Raw genomic sequence first — 22145 nt, forward strand, 5'->3', positions numbered from 1 at the left:
AATGCTAATTTTTGTTAGGCCATGTCTTTTTATCCAGTTGTTATAAAGGTTTTGATGCCTTTTATGGTTGGTTTAAGCACATTAAGTTAGCTTCAACCTGTGTAGTTAGCTAAACTTGTGTAGTTCACTTAAACCTGTGAAGTTAGCAACTACGCAGATTGTCATTTGGACAATGGGAAGTTTTGCTGGTTTTGCAAGTCTTCAAAACTAACTGATAATTAAAAACTGTTCTCACGAAACGCTAATAATAACCAGGGGTGCAAACTTATCACCTTTCGGCGAAATTCGCCGTTTTGGATCCCAAATTGGTCATTTGTGTGATTCGTGTAAATCCGCAAAAAAAAAAAAATTGAGAGGGGGGGGGGTCCGGCGAGGCGAGCCGAGCCGAGCCGAGCCAATGCACCTGTCTCTTTAAGGCGCGTGCACCTTATCTGGATGACAACGAGTGGTGGCAGCGCTCCTCTTCTGTCCAGCAATACACACCTGAAGCTTCACTTTTAATACAGACTAACTAACGCGACTTTTTGAGCACGGCGAGTGAAAGAGTCGGAGCAAGAAGATGCGCCAGCAGCGTTGTATAGGTCTGCTCTGCTGTATGGGACCGCGTGTGTGTGATGATCGCGATCACGGCCAATTAGCGATTAGCGCGTTTAGCATTTATTAGCGCTGCAGCGCGACCTGAGCAGCAGCAGCAGCAGGAGGAGGAGGAGGAGGAGGAGGTGGACTGACTGTGGCAGGACCTCTGCCTCTGTTTCACTTTATGTTGCTGGTAAATAATGTGGTTGTAAAAGTAGTAGGCTAAAGTTAAATTATTTAGTATGCACTAATTAAAGGGGCAGAGCTTTAAGAGACATTTTAGCTTTTATATTTTATAAGATATATTTTTTGTAAGAACCACAATTAATAAATATAGGTTGTATATTTCAGTGAATATCTAATTGTTCTTAGCATTTGTTAGATAACTTTATTTGCCCAATAAATTAAAACATGTTGGAACTATCAATGTCTCCTCCCTTGCCGCCAGAATCTCACCTACTTTTAACCTCAGACTGTCACTATAATGTATCAGATGTCAGACTGCCTCATTCTTTAAGTTTTAACCTGAATATACAAGACATGATTGATTTTCCCAACGATCAAAGTATACGAAACCGAACCGAAAACCATGACCACAAAACCGTGAACCGAACCGTTTGCTTGAACATCTTTTAAATACATATTGCCGCTTAATATGTTTCATGTAACCTATGGCATTTTTAAGCTTCATGTGTGTTATTGGACAGAAAGAGCAGCGCTGCCTTGGAGCATAGCCTACGTAGCCTACAGAAAACACATTTACATCAATAAATAAATGTTTCACAATGAACCAATCAGTCTGTATTAAATTTTATTTAGTTTGAAGGCAAGGTTTGCAAGGTTCATCTGATGGACATCGAGGGACAGATTCTCTAAGTTTTGCACAGCTTTTACTCATGCTAAACCTGCAAAGGCTGAAGACCCCCTTCACATATTTCAAAACCAAACACAGAGAGACAGATTGTGCAGGTTTAACAGGAGCAAAAGCTGTGCAAACCTGAGTAAATCTGGACCCTAGTCTCGTGCTAAAATTGACTGTAAATTCACCTTTAAAGTTGTTTTTTTTAAAAATTTCCCCGGGGGAGCATGCCCCCGGACTCCCCTAGGGGGTCGGTATCTTGTCACCTTTTTTACCCCTGATGAGTTTGCACCCCTGAATAACTCTCTCAAGTGGCATAATAGTTTCTCTTTTACTTCATTATGTGAAGTAGCCTACAGATATTTTGTCAGAGAACAGAGAGAAGTTAGAGGAGGTCCATGTACCTGTTGCCTGTGGAACTGAACTGTTACGTAGAAGCCTATTTGTTTTGGTTGGGGTAAAGAAAAGCTTGTTCATTTTATTTTTGAAAAAGGCCCAGTTTGGCTCTCTGGTTTCATGTGATGGTTCATTGCCCATGCAGTCAAAAACACTGTGTTACAGCTTTCCTGTTGATATTTTAACTTGGAAAGGGACTTTTACCCTGCTGCATGTACTTTCAGTTCACATTCGACATCTGTAACAACTAAAACATGCGGTCATGAAACGGAAAAAAACAGGGTTTTATGTAGAAATGACAGGATCAAGAGAGAGAGGTTGACGTTTAACAGGTGTGACACATGTCTGCTGCTTTGTCTACAATATGCATATGCACAACTTGGCACAAAGTAAACAGTAAGGCCCAGCATGGTTTGTTATTATCTGTTCCAAGCTCAGACTAGTTCATATGGCAAACCAAGCCCTAAACTTCTGGTTTGTTGCTAACCGGCCCATTCCAGATCCAACTGCCTACAACTAGTTTGTCCACTTTGTGTGTGTGTGTGTGTGTGTGTGTGCAAATATCACACGGTAAACTACAAAGGTCTTGCGCCAGGTAGCAGCCAGGTGCTGAATAGTTTGGAGCCTCTGAGAGAAATGCAGCATCCAGGCTCTAGTTTTTGGCCTAATTATGCAACAGTTGGTGGGAGAAAGAGAGAGGGATGGAGATGGGGATAGGGGGAGGAATTGTGGAATTTCAGGAGAGATGCGCTTAAATTATCGTCATTATTATCTCTCACATGAAATGAGTTTTGGCCCAAGTGGTGACACATTTTTGGCAGTGGACATTAAAGGTCAGCGTCATCCTGGTGCCTCCTGACAGTGGTGATGGAGGTCACTTGGTTCAATCTGACAGCGCAGAAAATCCAGTTAATGTGATTTTTTTTCCTCCACTGTGCCATGCTAAATGGATATAAATCTTGTACTTAAGTCAGACTTGAAAGGATACGAAGAAGGCATGTGGTGTTCTGCCAGCAGCAGCTCTTAAATAGGAAAAAGCTGCACACCCTCATCCTCCTCAGGTAAACTAAATAAAAAAAAAGCTACATCTACTGAAACTCCTGTTGCATCTGGGTTTTTTTCCATACGCTACCGCAACTATAATTAAAATCTGTTGTCATGGCGATCCTTACTGCCCCTTAATGTTGGAGTAGTAAATCAAAAGCGGAGGGGAAAAAAAAGTCTACTACAAGTGACAATAGCAGCTTTGCGTAAAGACACACCTCCCCCCCTGCAGGCGAGTCCGCCCTCCTCTCACTACCGGCTGATGCAATCCAATGGTTCCATTGCGCTCCAGGAGATAATCCCCTGCCTTTTTGAATGGGCGCTCTAAGCACCGCCCCCCTATAACCTTTCCCCCTGTGGCCTGCGAGCAGCCGGTGCCTCAGGTTTCACCTGATACCCACAACCTTTCACCCAGTGGAGGCTTGAACAGGCCGTCTGTGGCTCAGCAGCACCAGGCGTCTTAGCTTGGATCCCCTCTTTTGCTCAGTTTCCCTAGCTCCCTCTCTCCTCTCTCAAGCACACACACACACAGTCTAACAATAACACACTTGACACACTTCAGTTAGCAGCCAAGTGCGGGAATCAGCCTCAGGCATAGACCTGCAGACACACAAACTAGACTAGTGATGTTGATTTGTTGCTTCCTGTATGGATGTTGACATGTTTCATTATATTACAATGAATTAACTGCTAGAATTAAATGCAACATTAAACCAAACTGATCCATTTGTGGTCACATGTTAAGTGGGAAAGCTTTGATTGTTTCTTCCAGATCCGCTCCTCCATCACCACCTTGTTGTTCAGCGGCAGAGAGTTCAGCTGGACTCGCCACTTACTGATCGCCGCCGCCATCCTGGCTTTCAACAACATGCTGGTCATCTTCGTCCCAACCATCAGAGACATCTTCGGCTTCATCGGTGAGTCATGGTGCTGAAGACCAATACGAACAGGAGGTGACTTGATGATTTCACGTGTGAGATTCACAACCAGTGTGAAGATTTGGTTCAAACACAGAACTCTTGTGGGGAAGCATGGGTTAATAAAACAGGGCAAGATGCAGTGGAGGCCCGATTAGCACCTCCAGTTCAGGGTTTGTTCCATTAAGTAAATACGATGGAAGTGCAGGAGCTTAAAGTGTTGGCTTGTGTCAGCTGTACAGTCGCGTGAGCTGTTTGTGACCACTGGACCTAAACACTCACTTCACGTCGTTGTACCAACACACAAACACAGTGATCACAAATGTAAGGGGAGGCCTGTTTAATGTTCAGACTGAGACAGATGACAGCTCAGCATGTTCAGGTAAAACAAAGATCCACTAGATCTATATCAGATTAGAATAGTCCCAACTGATCATAGATGTGGAGTCAGGGAAATGAAGCACTGTACCAAATAAGATTAAGATCGAATAAAGATACCAGTGGGGCATAAAATGTTCATTTTCACTAGGATGCAAAACACAGCATGAGGTCTTTGTATATAGCTGCAACTGTGAAAATGAAATTTAACAAAAGAAAAAAACAATCGTACCAATAATAAATCAAAGTTTAATCTACTTCTAAGATGCATGTATGTGTTTGGATTGCTAATGGGGCTTTATATTTATAGTGAGATATGTTTGGACAATGTGATGACTGTGTCAAGCAGCAAAGTCAAGTTACACAGTAGGCAAGAATTAACTTGCAGTGCAGTAGAGTGCGTTGTTTCATAACAATATATATCGAAAGAATTAAAAAGACAAGTACTGCAAGTTGGGTAGCTCAATCTAGTATTTACGATAAAAGTGCAACAACTAAATTGAAAATGTGCAATAGTTCACAGAATGTAAGTTTAGTGATGTAGTGAGACTGAGACTGGTGGGCCCAGGTGTTTGTGTGATTACACTAATTATTCTTCTCCTTGGTTTTTGTTGCAGGTGCCTCTGCGGCCACCATGCTCATCTTTATCCTACCTGCTGCCTTTTACATCCGCCTGGTTAAAACTGTGCCGTTCCGCTCGCCGCAGAAGATCGGGGTGAGTGTGCAGAAACACACACATAATCTGCAGTGTTCTCACTGTATCATTTTTCTCCATCTATCCCCCTCGAAATGTGACTTCTCAGAAATTTCAGTACACCCCAGCTGTGCATCACCGCGCACTCAACCACATGTTAACCCCCCTCCCACCTTTTCCCTCTGTCTCTTTTTCCTTTTCCCTCTCATCAGGCGACCGTCTTCCTGATCGTGGGAATCATATTCATGATTGGCAGCTTGTCACTCATCGCCCTCGACTGGTTGCACAACCCCCCGGGCTCCAACGGCGGTCACTAAGCTTCCCTCCTCAGATTCACAGTAAAGAGAGCAGCAACCACCACCACCAACCACCACCACCCCAGCTAGTATCTTCTCCCTTCCTCTGGTCCCATTCATCACACATCAATCATAAAACCTCAACATAAGGACATGATGTGCTGCACTGGGTTAAGACATCTTCAGTTTTCCCCACAGAAAATCACTGGAGGAATTTTTTTTTAGCTCTTCTTTTTTTTTTAATAGTTGCTGTAAAGTTCTGGATGTGACACATCACAAATGAGAGAATCAAAACCCAGAGAGGGGGGAAAACACTCTGGTTTAATGTGCCACGAAGACAGCCTGAAATCATCACCGTCATTTTCATGATGGCCGTCATGATTACAAGTGTTTCCAGCGATGAAGAGACAGAACAAACACATACTGTGTAGCCCTTACCCGATCTGTGAACTGCAACATTTGCAGGGCTGGAAAGACAATGCGAGTCCCTCTGTCCCCCTGTGCACTTGAAGGAGACATGTGGAGTGTGTCGTCCTCCGTGAAACAAAGAGCACCTCTAGCATTATATCTCAGACACATGCATGAGCGCATATGTGTTCTTTTCTACACTACTACTCGTGGAAAAAATACCCCAAAATGAATCAATCAACAGTTAATCAGTGGCTTAATTCAATCATGTAGAACTTGTATCCATGGAGTTTTGGTTTAATTTGCTGCTGTGTCTCATGTTAACAATCAGAAGCTTTGCCAAAGTCTACATGCACATACAGTTTTAGTGGATCGGGTTCTGAGCTCCACACTCTCGAGGATCTTCCTTGCCGGCTGTTTGCATCCTGTCTGTGTACACGAAGCGAGGTGACGCTTTCAGTATTACTGTCACAGAGGGATCTGAACACGCAGAGCATGAATGTACATAATTAAGTGTATCTACTGAAGAAAATTAGTGTTGTACATATCTTACTTGACCTCGTACTGCTCTTTGCCATTCAGGTTGTATGACGTTGAATGATCAATTCAACATACAGTATACACCTGCTGGAGTAATAAAAGGCACTTGAAAGGACTGTGTAAAGCATGTGCAGTTTGGAAAAATACAATTGGACAAATCTAAAATGAATCAAATTCAATCCCAACAGAGCCAAACTGGAAACGGTTCAGTTTTAAAATCTAATCAATGGCAAGGTTTTTTAAAATACTTTAAACCTGTGCTAAGCTTCCTCATCAGTGTCAATTGAAAACCCTCTCACTCTCTAAAATGTCATTTAAATGTATTTTAGGAATGGCCTTTTTTTCTAACATGATAATGTACTATTCAGCTTTAAAAATAGTTCAGAATAGTTTGATATTTTGGGAAATGTCATGTCTGTATGCTAAATATGAAACAGCTAGCAGACGATTAGCTTGGTGGAAAGACTTGGAGCATAACAGGTATCTAACATTTTTACACTGAAGCTTTGGTATAAGTTAGACTAACAATATAGTATTTCAATTACTAAGTTTCAGTTACTAAGCTCTAGAGGTGCTGAGTTTAACACTGCCAAGCTAGGTTAACTGTTTTTTTCTTTATTTTTATGCTAGTCAACTGTCTCCTGGCACGGGCCACATATTTAATATGCAGACATATGATGGGTACCAGTTTTCTCATCTACATCTTGACAACAAGGTTTAGGTTTTCTTTTCTCAAAAATATCAAAGTATTCTTGTGATTTGGAAGAGGCTGGATAGTAAAGAGTTGATTACTACTTATTTTAGCTTATTTACTCTGTTGTTGTAGCTACACGCGTACCCAAAATTAAACTTTTTAAAATTTCAAAATATCTTTTCTCTTAAATTTTAATCAGTTAAAAGATTGTTAAAATTTTAAAGAATTTTATTTATGCCTTTTGCTCTTACTATAATTGGCTTTAGACCTGGTGCCTTCGATAGAATCATAACCCAGATTTTGTTCGTTTCACATGTTTTCCGATGCCGTTGCGTGTCACAAACACGTCCAGCCAAAGCGGACAACATTTATAGATCTTTTGTGGATCTATGTTCATGGGACAAATAGATATTTCAAATGAAATAGTGTATTATGTGCATGTTTTTTGGATTACAAACATGGTCTTTTTGGACAATTGTATATGCTTTGTAAATAATCTTTATTTTATGGTACACTGACACTCATTGTCTGTGAGTGGGTTGTTGGGATTCTGCCTTACAAGTCTTCTTCAGTGTTTGTTTTAGTATATATATAAATATCTATAACTTGTATTAGACATGTTTTTCTTGCTGTATGACAGTAGTTTTTTTTTTTGTTTTTTGAAGCTTGTATATTTGTAGAAAATTGTGTCTCAATATATCCATTTTCATCTTCTAATGTTGTCATATCAGGATGAATTAATCAACGGCCTACTTCATAACAGTTTATAACATGGTTTCCCAATGACTCCCATTGAGCAACACTGGGATGAAAGTACAAACACCAGTAAGCAGTATCGATGTTGAATGTGTTTTTCAAAAAAAAAAAAACAGTCCTGTAAGGCAAAAAGAAGCAAGAAGAGATTATCTCAAGTATTTCATACCCACACTACAGGAAGGTTCTTACAGGACAGAACATCTTAACAAGTTGTTGTCAGAGCCGACTGTGTTTTCTGTTATTTCTTGAATGGCATGTAATAGCATGTGTATGCTAACGTGCAGCTGTATACCTCTAGGACAGGATAACAAAATGCACAGGAACCTTCCCTGTTTGCCAGTTCTGAAGCTCTACCAGCACGACCGCACACAGTTTAAGTTCTCACCTTACTGTGGCTTACAATGTATTTCACTGCTGTCATAAAAAAAACCCTCTTCAAACTCAGTTTTGGTGAGGGTTTACTTCCATAATGTTACTTGAACTGAAGCTTTCCACGGTCTGATAAAGTCAGCACCAAAGGGTCTACATGGCCCATTCTGAACCCGCTATGAATGTTCAATAAAGACTTGTTCTCAGTTTGAAAATCTGGTGTAGTCTTATTAAAAATGATTTCACAAATGCGCTGCTGTAACTCAAATAGCCTCCTGCCATCACTGGCTTGTTCAGCTCACCAGCAGCCCCGTGTTAGAGATTTGTCTCCTCCTCAGGTCGGATTTCATCTTTTGAAAAAGGCTCTTTATAAAGAGAGACCAGAGGCGGCAGGTTTTTAACAGGATGCTCCCAACACCACACCTCTATGCCCCCTTTAGTATCTCAGGTGTTCAATCTGGATGATTTTTTTCATCTTAACTGTTGAACATATTCAGATCTCTTTTGCATGATTGAGCCAAGCTGTACAATGCTGTTGTATATTGTGCTGGCCTGGATGAGAAGTTGTCTTTGTGTCGGATTTGTAGGTCCCCAGCCAACAAGTTGTACCCAACCACCTGCCTTATTTTTCTATGGACCCTCAGCCGTGGAGAAGCACTGGCTCATTGTTTCCTGCTGTTCACAGTGTGCCTGCTTCCTGTGGATCAGGCTGAACATTCGGATTTGTAATTTTACCCAAACTAAGGGGATGTTGTTTTTTGTCTGTTTGTTTTTTAAAAATCAGTGATGCTGTTTCATTATGATGACCAATAAAATGTGAAATAAAACATTTTGTGTTTTTTCTTCTTTATAGATGGTGCAAGTAGAAAGAAATCCAGGCAACCTCTAACCATGCTAATGGATAGTAGAACAGAAGTAGAGTAGAACAGAATTGTGAATGTGTGTTAATGTTAAGACATTTAAAAAGATGGAGCTCTTTTACTTTGTCATTCCAGGGCTTACATAATGTTTCTGTCCAGACTGGCATCTCAGGACGTAATGACCAAAGCTATATTTCTGGCATAACAATCAGATGATATTAGGCCTCCAGAAATAAAATAGATCCTCCTGTTCCTGTCTAGCTAGCATCTACTGCTGATATGTAACACCAGCTTGTCATGTTTCCAGACCGTTAGAATGAGGGGAGAGAGAAATGAATTAGGTAACCTTTGCATTTCTCTCCAAATACATATCTTCAGGCCAAAAATCAAGCTGGGAGACATTACATAGTGTGTGAGTTTTGCTTTGTAGAAATATCATCAGCATAGTGTGATATTTCATTTATAAAACAATAAATCTGATATTTTGTCACACAGAAACATATGTTACCTCAAGAACACTGTGGATAAGAAATTGGGGGTTAACCCTTTGTGTTTTATCAAATATTACAGCCCTGGAAAAACAAATGAAAAGTAAAATGAGCCATCGTGACATTTGTGTTTGTTCTATTGAGTGAGTAGCTTCCAGATGCAGGGTTGTGCTTCTTGACTGTTTTGTTTTGTGGCTCATTTCTATGTCTACTATGTTTTCCTTTAGCTGGAACCACAACTGGAACTCTTTCACTCAAAAAAGCAAAAAACTTTTCTACACCACTTTCATCATTCAACTTATATGTTTTCTGAATTTAGATATCTGAGATATATATACACAATACCATTATGTACAAAGATATACATTTATGTGAATTTATACTAGACATATGTTGTCAGTTATATGCTACATGTTGATATTGTATGCAGTAGGGTCCAAAGGTCTTAGAACACTTTCTCACAGTGAAAAGACACCAATAAGTGCCTAAAGTTTACTGTGCTTTAGAGACATTATTTCCTACCTTGTATTACATTTGTGCCCTTCAGGCCCATGGGTTCAGCTCTCTGCTCTCTTCATGTAAATAATAATGTTAAAACACAGATGGCTGATGTACAGTACATTAACCCTGCCTACAAATGAAGTAGTAATGTGCACACAGTTTTCACTGGAATTCATATCCAAGTAAAGAGATCACACCAGTCTGACAAATGTTGAATTGACTGAAATCTCACAATGTGTTATTGTAGCCTATGTGCTGTTTCATGACTCCCCTGATGTGCATACAATCAGGAGTCTGGACTGACCACTGAACAGCAGCAAACAGAGGACGTCAATTTATGTCAGTTCATGTCCGTTTAATATATTCTTGTTTCAGCTTTTCGGGAAATGAGCTTGAACGCAAAGGTGAACTGTGTGGCAGAGGTTATAAAAGGGATTGAGATGAACAGCTGAGGCTGCAGGTGTGAGTTTGTTATTGATTTCTGAGAAAGGCAGAGAGAGAGAGAGAGAGAGAGAGAGAGAGAGAGAGAGAGAGAGAGAGCAGCATCACCAGATCAGGATCCAGGTCACATTCTACCACATGGTTCTGTTGTAAATCTGATTACACAACACCTTGAGCGCCGACCTCTGGATGATAACCTGCTGTATCCTCCTTTGACCTGGCTGTGCTGGTAGTGCTCTTTTCACACTCAGGGCATCTTTAACACATGCCCATCCAACCTTGGGAATTTCTATATTTAGCTGTCTGTAGCACACATTTATCACCCAATCAGCCATGTGCCAATCAGCCAAATGATATCCCCAGTAACAAAGTCTCAAGGATGCAATTCACAGTCATTCCCTCTGGTGTTTGTTGATGTGCTGTGTTTGCCGTGGCAGATGGGAGGCTCCAGGTGTGCGACTGAGAAACTATATTCACCGGCCACAATGACCTGCTAAAGACAAGCACAACACAGGATGCAGGATGTGTTCAACCCAAGTGTGACTCAGTGTACAAACAAAGCACATTGTGACTGCAGCTGTTTAAGCTTAATCATCAGTGTAAAAGAATAATGGCTTTTCCTACATGGTGTAAAGAGCCGGTGATGTCAGGAAGACATTCACAGGCAGAACTTACTAAGAGTTCACAAGACACTGAATGAAAGCACCGACCTAATGACGACGTCTGTACAACCCACCTTTACTCCTGCACTCCTGTTCCTCCTCTTCTTCTCTTTAAATTTTTCATGATTCCCCCATCTCTTCTATTTTCTTCTCAGCCGGACGTTCATCCCTCTTCTTTCTCCCTTCACTAAATTCCCTCTCTTCTCCCTCTTCTTCCCCCTCCCCTTTTTTTCCCCTAACCCCCTTCCCTCACCCCATCTGCTTTTTATGAGGATTAACTGTACTGTTCTGTACAGTGCGGTAAATTCCAGGAATACGATCACTGTTAATAACTTACTATCTGTGTGGGAAAAATCCTCAGTAGCGCCAATCCACAGAGATTTTCAGTCAAAGCAACCACACAGATGGTTTTCTCTGAAAAACTCTTAAGGCGAACTCAGATTGGCCTGATTCATGTTGCCAAACGAGTATGGTGGACACTGAACGAGCAGCATAAATAAACAGTGAGTGAAGTACAAAGCTAATTTTGGCAGTAGTTTGGTGCTGAGGTGACCTACAGTGCGTCTGTTAGGACCTATAGTCTGGTGAGTGCTGTGAGAATGAATCGCAACACTCCTATGAAGTACTAATGGTCAAGGCTTGGTGAGGTTTAAGAGAAAGGGGTGCTTCAGAGTCAGTTCAGAAAGGAGATGTTGCATTATATCTGTGCCCGAAAATAGATCTGGGACCACTTATTCATCATTCATGTCAGAAAATTATGACGTAAAAATGGTCAGAAGAAAAACCGCTTTCTTCGAGATCTGTCTCCCATCGTCGATCTGATATGAAGCTATCAGATAAAAGTGGACAGCAATTCTATTGTGTTGTAAGCAATCACAACCACACCCACGTAGGAGACAGGAAGTGTGTACCGGGTTATCTATGGTATTTCCTTGACCTTAGACGATCTTTGTTGTCATGGTTACAATATTGTAACAATCATGGATGGAATGTAAAATGCTGTAAGGGAATCAAACACTGCTGTCTTGTGTCATATTCATACATCCACTGCAACCTCCTCCTGACGTGGACTTAAAGGACAATTCCGGGCAAATTCAACCTGGGGCTCTCGTTTCCTAATATTTTTTTATTTTTTTATATTATTTAGGTCTAAAAGAAGGATTCTGATGATTTTCTTTTTAATGGCTCCTGTTCTGCAGTAGTTCTATCCATCTCTGTCCCTGCATCGCCACAGCAGAGTATAACGGGAGCAGACCGATCTTACACTGTTTAGGCTGTTTACATCCCACAAAACCGTTTTTTTCCCCCACAGACAATATCAGATTGCTTCAAACATACACCATGGGGTTTGTTTACTTCAAGCAAGCGGACATGTTTGTAAACAGAGCTAATACGAAGTCTCGTGCAAACTTGCGAAGCCTCGCGTGAGAGTCAAGTTGATGGCTAACTATGTTTACAGGTCGTCTGAAGCTCTCGTTTGTTTTTTCAACAAAGGAATATCAACTCAGAGCCACAACGTCTTCGTAGCAGTGAGACTAAGTCTGGATGTTGTTTATTCTGCCTGTAAAATATACTGAGCACATCAACTTGACTCTCACGCACGACTTTGCGAGACTTTGTATTACAGCTCTGTTTACAAACATGTCGGCTTTCTTGAAGAAAACAAACCCCTTGGTGTATGTTTGAATAGCCATCTGACGTTTTCTGTGGCAAAAAAAAAGCGGTTTTGTGGGATGTAAACAGCCTAAACAGCGTAAGATCGGTCTGCTCCCATCATACGCTGCTGTGGCGATGCAGGGACAGACAGAACTACTGCAGGACAGGAGACATTAAAAAAGACAATCTTTGGATTCCTTCTTTTAGAACTAAAATATTAGGAAACTAGAGCCCCTGGTTGAATTTGCCTGGAATTGTCCTTTAAGGGCAGGATTTTTATACAGCACCACACCTTTCATGTTTTGCCTAGCAACAGCATGATAACCTGCTACACAGAAACACCAAGGGCTCTTTGGTGATAATTCTCTGTGGACTTTTCATCACAACAGTCACATTTCATTTCACATAAAGCATTTGTTGTTAATGTAAAATGATTGATTACTACAGCTAATGGTCAGACTGTGTGCACCAGCCAGCATTGATCTGTTTTCAGCCAGTGCTGCAGACAGAGGTCATATGACAGCATATTAAGTAAAGTATAGTCACATTATCTAGGTCCTGGGCTCCAATACTGTATACTGTATACTGTACGCTCTGGCTCTGCCCCCCTGCCCCTGCTCAGTTTGGACATATAAGAATACCTGCAGAATGAAGCGCCTGACACCCAGATCTGGTGCTGACTTCATTTGGCTTTTTTTCACTAACTCTACACTAACTGCTTCAGATATTTGAGCTCCTCGTCGTGTCTCTAAGAGTGAGGTGAGTCAGGTGCTAATTTTAGCTTCTCGTGTTTGCAACCTGAGCTCTTAGGAGACAACCCGAACCACAGATGATATATCATCTGTCCTGTGGAAAAAACACCCACTCCACATGTACAGTAAAACCTGAAGAAGAAGAAATGGAGGACTACTGTCACATCCAATCAAAACTAAATGAAAGCAGAGACATAATAATAATCCTGAGGGTCATGAATATGAATATGCTCCAGACATTGTCCTTGTGAGAGTCGTGACAGCATAGGTGATTAAGGATATCTTTAGTGGATTCCAGCGCTCACCGCTGTGGCTGTTGTGTAACATTCAATCTCCATTACAGCTGAGTGGAGTCAAAGGCAGCGCTGCTCTCTCAGAGTGAGAGCATCAGCTAAATGCTCATAAATGTCACCAACACTGAGTGACTTTAGAAAATAACATGGGATGAATTGGATTTACAATTTACAGGAAATTATTTTGAGTGTGTGTTTGTGTGTACATGTGAGTGTTCCTAATAGACTGGTGCTGTGTTTGAAATGTGTCTGGTTCAACATTACATAAGCTATGGCTGCAGGTTGGTGGCTGGTGGCTCCTCTGAGAGCAGCATCCCGCATCCATTAAAAGGGTCACATGTGGTGGACGTCACACGCACCGTCACACATACTGAGGCACGCCCACCCACCCACCCACCCTCACATACACAGACACACAGTCAGCATTGACACATACAACATATGTTGTGGTTACAGTAAGCACAGACTGATTAACATGCTGTGACCATGTGACTTCCAGGATCCTATCAGCTTTCAGAGCACACACTGTACATACCCCCATATTACTCATTACTATTATGAAGACATTACTATCTTGCTTGTCCATTGTCTATATTTATTCATTTATTAATTCATTTATTTCTTTACATAATTTGTTCAGTTCATGTCTGTTCTGTAATTCTGCACCCCTTGGTAAAATAAGGCTGTATATCCAAAAAACATAATATTAAAATATGAATTGTGTAATGTTTTTAGAAGAAAAAAAACACATCATACAACACAATTATATATGAACAACAGTACAAATGACATATATTGACATATTTATCTTTACGTATGTTTGTATACAAATTGTACCATGGTTATTGCATGTATAATACAAATGTATCTTCATATATCCTGAGGATGCATCTATGTGATAATAATCACATCCAAGATAATATATATGGCAACTCTTGAGGACATACAAATATAATAGATATATAAGATATATATAAAAAAAATCAGTATGGGTTATCATTGCTATGACATTTTACGTGTGTTTGCTGTATATTGTATCTTTTTTCTTTTCTTTTTATACTTTTTTTGGTGTATTTGTACAACAGTAAACAGCCTTTCAGTTGTGTTACACACTGAGTACAGGGGAGGATTCGGGTCACCTCCTCTCAGGTACATGGCAGTCCCTCAGACTCCCTGAGTGTCAGGGATCAGACCCACGCTGTTTGATTTGGCGTGTTTTTACTGGAAGGTGCTGTGGGACTCACCAGCGGTGGCAAAGATGGCGACACAGTGATAGAAACCACATTCTGGTGTGAGAGGGCAGCGGTGCCAGGCGAGGACACACACACCCCAACACACTCACACAAAGAGGGTGGTCTTGATTCTGACCTCTTGAGATTTTTTTGGAAGAACTCAGCAAATGATATAAGAGTGTAACCGCGCAGCGGGTCAGGGGTGTGTCACAACAACAAGGATTCAAACTTCCAGCATTCCTCTGAATTGACGCTCAGTGGAGTCTGACCGGAGAGAGAAACTTCCTCTGACGATATGAGGAGAAAATAATCACTATAAATTAGCTTGGAGAGTAAGAAAAAAATAGAATTAAAACCTGATATTGCACCGTGAGGCCGATTTCTGCGTAATTCCATGTACAGAAACGATGTTGCATTAAACTCCCTCAGCCTGTGGATTTCCTGCTGCAGACACCCGGGCCTGAGATCAAATCCAAACAAGGATCTTCTCTGCTTTCATTCTCCTACTGTGGTGAAAAATAAATCCATTTTATTTGCAGAGAGGACTGTGGGGGGGCACAAAGCTGTGACACTGAATATTCTGTATCTACAGTTCCCGCTCACCTCTCAGCTCCTTTCATCACCCTTTCCAAGAAAATGCTACAACTCTGTGCTCCAGCCCTGCAGTTTCTATGACCATGTAAAACATACCCTAACCCGAACACAGAGTGATGACATTCTCTTCCTAAACATTTACCCTTTATTGTCTTTAATATAAAGACAAATCGTGCTCAGGTACAATGTTTTCATTTTAATATTTCACGTCTGTAAATAACTGAACCATTCAATTATCTTAAAATAGCTTCATTTCCACATCAACAAAACTTACTGGTGATGCATCTGGCTGGTCAGTTCTGTTCTCCATTTGCATCAGCTTGGTTTTATAATTAGTAGACAACTGTGCAGATTACAGAATGACACCTACCAAACTACTTATATTTGGTGTGAGAATAACAAATATTATGTTGGCCTGTCGTGAAACCTTCAATATATCTGACATGAAACCTGGCAATGCAACATTTTCTTACTAGTGGTGCACCCCAAGGGTCAATACTGTTCTCCCTGCTCCCCCAAGTCACACAATTAATAGTCATTGTAAATATTTCCATTTTTATACAGATGATATAAAACTATATTATTATTATTAACTGATGTTGCTTATCGTGTGATTTTTGCTCAAATGCCACTATATGCCTAGCATTTGTGGTTTTAAACGAAATGTCTCATCAACTTTTACATTAATTGTCATGAAAATTTACAAAACAAACAAAAACTATTTACTTTGGTTTATGACCAAAATACCAGTCAAGCTAGTGACTTGGGCCGAGAGCTGTAGGAAATCTAAGCTAAGGTGGTGAACACATCAAGCTGTACCTGTAAAACATGGCAATGTCATTGTGAACATGTTAGCATGCTAACATTAGCTTCCAGGTCAAAGTACAGAGCTGTGAGCTTGATTGTAGACACTGAAAGATCAAAACAAAACACCCCCGATATTAGATTTTGTCAAAATATTTCATCTGTTCATCTTTTCTGTTGATGTAGACGACTTATGTCAAGAAAAGTCAAAGACACAGTATATAAATACTGTGAAATAAACTCTTGTTGGGTCAAGCAATAGCATTTGAAGACTATTATTTTATGGTTTTATTCTACTCACTACTGTATGTGTACTTCCTGCAGATAAGATAAGACCTGCAGTGTTAGAAGATTTGTGACTCACCACCATAGAAAGTTTACATTCCACAGTGACAGCCCAACAATGCCAGATCATCGTGTTCTAGAAATCAACGTGGTGGGGGAGATAGCTCAGTTCAAAGGTCACTGCAGGGGGATTTTTGCCTTTGACTGGCTCCGCATTATATGAGGAAATACCATAAATTCCGACTTGTAACGTAGCTAACAATACAATGACGGGGTCATACATATAATCTGTAGTGATTCATCGTCTGTCTGCAGTAGTCATCTTTTCTATTATTATTTTGTGTTCTTGTTGTTTTGTGTTCTTGTTTTCTTCACCTTCATTTTTTCTACTGAATTGGAGTAAAAAAGATCTCACCAGCTCGAACCCCTCCTCGCTGATGTCGATTGGCGTCACACGAAATTCCAGATGAGGGTGAAGCAGGGAATGTCTACAACTGAATTCCATGTCCTGTTTTGACGTTTGTTTTAACACATTGTCTCCTCTCAGGGACGTGCACATGGTTGTAATTTGTCACATCAGACACCATATATATTTTTAACCTAATTCAAAGTCTGTTTTGCTTTCTGATACCCAATGAAACAAAACAAAAAAAACCACGGAAGCAAATTTACAACATCTAAGTGTGAATAGTGTGAATAGTGTGCATCGTGCCGTTACCCAGACAGCATGCTAGATTTTTTTTCTCCTAAGATTCAGATACTTACCTTGTTAAGGTAGTGAATGTTTTTGAATAATTATAGGTTTTGCCCTTTTTTAAAGTCATAGTTATAATGATGGCACTGTTTGGTGACTGAGACATTATCACTATCCTTCTGTTAATGTCAGAAATCTCAATTAAGTAATGAATAAGAAATATGTCGAGCAGCAGCAGAAAAGCAGCTCAACTCTTCACCTTGTTGTAGGGTGTGTCACTGCATTGTGTCACTGGGTGTGGTCACGTTAACTGTTCACTTTTGGTCAACCAAGAAACAGAGTGATGGTAAATTGAATTAGAATTAAATCTGTCCATTCATTAATTCATTTTTGTTCTAAAAACTCAGCCAAAACATAACTTTGGAAGATAAATACACAGTCTTTAACTTAGTTTCTCAATCAAAATAATAAAAGATTACACAGGGTAACATTATGAAATAGTGTGGGATCATGGCAGTTTGTCTAAATCATTGTTAGCCCACACACCTCCTAGTTTGGATCCCATTGGTGTCCTTGGCTCAGGAAATCAAACAGAGCTGGTGGTTATTAATGTTAAAAACACTAAATAAAGCCAGTGGACAGAGACATCACAGTGAAGAGCTAGGAGCTGAGATTGTTTCTCTGATGACTTATGAACCAGGCGTTCAACAGGTTCTTACCTGCCCTGAATTATCTAAACAGGTCTCCTCTTCACAACTCAGGGATTAAAAACAGCAGAAACACCCATGAAACAGTTTCACTTAAAAAAAAAAAAAAAAGAGGACGGATTAACCAGTGCTCTCCAGTGGACATGGTGAATTGGGAATTGAAAATGTAAAATCACAACTCAACACAATAACATTTGTGGTCTGTTTTAATGTGGCTTAATGTGACCTTTCCAGAAAATGTTTATTTTTGAGTTCCCCAAAGATCGGCATGTTTGATTTGCTTTTCAAATACAGTGCTTGTTTCTGCCACTGCACTCACGGTGCACCACATATGTACACTATACTCTCAAAGTTGTCCCATGCAGTCCAGCTCCAGAGGCTCCATTTTCAAGACATGGTCTTATGAAGTTACTTCAGACATGGCTGGATAACTTAGAAATGTGTGGCGCCGAGAGAACAAACGCTACATTAAACCTGATGAAACAAAAACAATATCTGAAAATTCCAAAATGGGGGGGATTTTGTCAGAACATACAGTTGTCATTTAAAAAGGCTTAGTTGTGTTATTTTCATGAAAGAGGCACTCACTCACAGCCAGGAGAAAATATGTCAGGTATTGTACAAGCAGGGTCAATAGTCTCAGACAGGGTCAGGGAGGAATTCATAATGTAAATCCACGCAGCGACCAACCCTCTGATGATACTTTATTGAAACAAAAAGAACCTCTGGGACCACAGAAAAGCTACCACTTAATTGTGAATGGCAGTAGAGTCAGTAATACAGTTCTGAAGTAGTGTTTGTTCAGGTGGAGCTGCTGTTCTCTCTTACCCTCCATGTGTTTTTGGATGTCCCTGTTTCAGGTGCTGTGTTTCCTTCAGGTGATTTAATCCTCTCATAACCTGGCATGACTGTGCAGAATTTGTCAGAGACGGTGAGCTGATGTGAGAGATTGTGTGAGAAAAGGATAAATGAAAACACTGGCAGGAGAACAATGCACACTACTGTTTTCATATTTCGTAATATCTTGAATGAGCTTAATGTTTATTTAAATGACATTGTATTGTATGGTAGCGAAGTGAACTTTAACATATCTGTGTTGTAAGTCAAACTAGTACAGTTGTTCTCCTATGGTGCCAGCTCAAGTTTTGTTTATCGCAAAATATGAAACAAGATACATCACTTCCTCTTAACCAAAAAAAAAAAAACCCACCAGCCACCAAGCGCACACAAATCTGCTGTATGAAAGCTGCTGTGGAGCCATCACCTCTTCATTTGTTTGATTTTTTTGGTTTGTTTTTTGCGATGTCATCATGCGTCATGGTTATACACTGTAAACATAGGTGTGTGATGGTGGTGTATGCAAACACAGAGAAATAAGATGGAGCATGTGCTGTCTCGAGTGTCCTTTTCCCCTTAGCAAAACAAAACACCTGTAAAACTGAACCTGCTTTGTGGTTTAAAGAGCAGAACTACAATAACATGTCCGTAGATAGTATGAAAACTAAATAAAAACTATGAACAATGCAAAACTAAAAATAAACTGAATTGCAGATCAAATTATCTCTGCTTTATTTTTCTTACAGATGGCTAAAGTTGCAGGAAGAAAAGGCCACAGCTATTTCCAGTATGACCTACAGATCTCACAAATTTGAATGTTCATTTTTGGAGCTCTCACAGAAGCTTCTACAAATCAAGGCTTTCCTCCTGATACCTGAAGAACTAAATTTAAGACTACAACTAAGACTTAAATGAAACTGAAATAAAAAAGCAAAATTAAATAGAAATAAAAACTAATGAAAATTTTAAAACTATATAAACCTTGATTAAGATCTTGCCAGACTGTTAGTAGAAAGCAAAGCTTATCTCTGTGTTTGTTGTTCATACAAAGTCTGATCTCAAGGCAGCCTGTCATCACCGGTTGAGTTTCAGTTACTAACACAACATTGTGCAGATGCAATATCCCGAATATGTTGGACACAAGCATCTTTCAGTATCCCATAGTGCATTGTGTCACAGTTTGTAGTGTAATGTAACAGAACCATGGAATGCCATGTGATCATATTGTACTTACGTATTTGCATGCAGATAGTCCTCAGTCGCAGGTAAACATTGAAGTTGAAAGAGGACAGTGTGTGACCCACAACAGGATGTAAACAATGGACAGCAGAACTGTGGTCCACTGTTAGGGCTTTCACACCGGCAGGGCTCCAGCACGGTTCTGGTTCCCGAACGTGATTTTGAACCGGCCGGCGCGTTCAGACTGAAAAAAGAACTGGTTCGGTGCCTGAAAAGTCGGTTCGCAGTGGAACCAAAAATAGTTGGTTCGTCCTAGCGAACCGTGACATCATAAGTGGGCGTGTCGAGCGAGAGCAGGAGAGAAACACACGGAAAACAAACAAACAAGCACGAGGAGGACAGACAGCGGTGGTGATCATGGAAAAGAAAAATTCCCCGTGGTCAAAGACGGAAACCAAGTGTTTGGTGGCGATCTGGGCTTCTCCTGAATTCCAGGAAAAACTTGAGAGCTCCACAAGGAAGGGAAAACTTTATAAGGAACTGTCAGACGAGATGGCCAAGGCTGGGTTCACCCGTACGCCTGACCAAATCATAAATAAACTAAAAAAACTAAAGAAGGATTACAGGGACACGAGGAAAGACATGAACAAAAGTGGAGCTGGACGTGGCGACACAAGCGATCATTATGAGCTGCTGGACAGCGTCATGGGTCACAGACCAGCCAACGAGGTGACAGGGGCACTTGATTCCGCCACAGCCAGCACAACAATTGCGGAGTCCACGTCGTCCAAAGGCTCACACGATAGCGGTAGGTTGACCACACATGAATATGAATATGAATAAGAATCATTGCAGTTATACTAATTGTCGTGGAGATTATTGCAGTATTGCACAGATGAAGACTTGGCAATAGAGGATATTGTCGAAATAATATAACAACATGCAGTGTGTCAAAAAGGCTAATGACTCATCTGATTTAATATCACCTTCAGAATTATCTGACACCACCACCAACAGTGAGCCCTCCACCAGCAGACATGACACCAGTGCTGCTTCTGAGGAAATCCCTGACCAGAGTCAAACAAAGAAAAAAGGAAGTAGGTATTTGGGGCTAGATTTCAGTGATAATAATAATGATTATTTATAAAGATTGTCATGGATTTTAATGTAAAACACCCCTGGTTATATATGAAGTAACATATAGTTCAGGTGCATATTCAATCCGTCTTGTCGTCCTGACCTCAGGCGCCATCACGGAAAATGATTTCTGCATTGCTTAATACACATTTTCTGTTACCCAGGAAAAAGGAAGAGAGAGGTCAACCAGGACATCCTTGGTTACCTGAAGGAGTCAGATGAGAGGGCGGAGGCGAGGGAGGAGAGGATGATGCAGCAGATGCAGCAGAGCACCACTTCTCTGTTGGGGTTGGTGGAAAGGATGGTCTCTGCCATAGAGGGTGTCAGCAACCCAAACCAGGAACAAGAGTGAAACTCACATTTGCACTTTACTTTCACTGTTCAGTTTGTAGCGATGTTTTTGTTTACAGTTTCAACTTGAACGTTTAAAGTTCACATTTCCTTACTAGAAAGTGTACAGTTTACATTTGTGTGTGCCTTAATATGATGCAAAGATGGTGTCAATATATGTTTATATATTTATGTTTAAAATGAATATTTTACCTGACAGGCAGCTGCACCATCTGTCACACTATATTATTTGAATTATTGTATTTATTATTGTAAGAAAGACATGACACTTTTACTTTTTAAAGCAGAACTTTGCTGTTTGTGTTTACTTACATTTTGTTGTTGAAACAAAGGCAATGTATGAAAAAGGACCTTTTGTTAATAAAATAATTTATTAACATTAATGCCACATCTCTCTCAACATAAAAAGCAGTACACCAACATCTACACCAATGTTGTGAGATTATGGTCTCTGTTGGATCCAGTCAGCTGTTGACATATTCATGATAAGTGAGTACAAAAAATATTGCAGCAACGACTACAGTATGTGCAGACAACTGCATCATAACTAATAAATAAACCTGGTGAGAACTGATTAATGTTAACAAATTAATAGTCTCTCAAAGTAAGTCACTCATGTCAACTTGTGTCATTTCCTTTTTTGACATCAAAATGTGGCCTCATGTTCAGGTCAGGTAAGAATATTCAAGAAATACAATAGAAAAGAAATAATGTACAGATTAATCATTATCATATTTTCATTTCA

At 40.3% G+C, this 22145-nt stretch overlaps 2 protein-coding genes across 5 annotated transcripts in view; both read left to right on the plus strand.

Annotated features, from left to right (window-relative positions):
• The window catches only part of slc38a4 (solute carrier family 38 member 4), a 31591-nt gene extending 23449 nt beyond the window's left edge, over window positions 1–8142 (plus strand). For all 4 annotated transcript variants that reach the window (XM_085769621.1, XM_085769622.1, XM_085769620.1 and 1 more), the window contains exons 14-16: window positions 3648–3792; window positions 4788–4885; window positions 5077–8142. In XM_085769621.1, coding sequence (XP_085625747.1) covers window positions 3648–3792; window positions 4788–4885; window positions 5077–5181 — 348 coding nt within the window. In that variant the 3' untranslated portion in view covers window positions 5182–8142. The remainder of the gene's footprint in view (window positions 1–3647; window positions 3793–4787; window positions 4886–5076) is intronic.
• An 11971-nt stretch (window positions 8143–20113) lies between these two features.
• On the plus strand, window positions 20114–21410 carry LOC146962804 (uncharacterized). The gene is made up of 3 exons (XM_085769529.1): window positions 20114–20720; window positions 20905–21009; window positions 21214–21410. The coding sequence occupies exons 1-3, from the start codon at window positions 20330–20332 to the stop codon at window positions 21399–21401; spliced, it is 684 nt and encodes a 227-aa protein (XP_085625655.1). The 5' UTR covers window positions 20114–20329; the 3' UTR covers window positions 21402–21410.
• The last annotated feature ends 735 nt before the right edge of the window (window positions 21411–22145 follow it).

The sequence above is a fragment of the Trachurus japonicus genome, chromosome 23, assembly GCF_045865225.1.
Source record: "Trachurus japonicus isolate A0001 chromosome 23, Traja_1.0".
Lineage (NCBI taxonomy): Eukaryota > Metazoa > Chordata > Actinopteri > Carangiformes > Carangidae > Trachurus > Trachurus japonicus.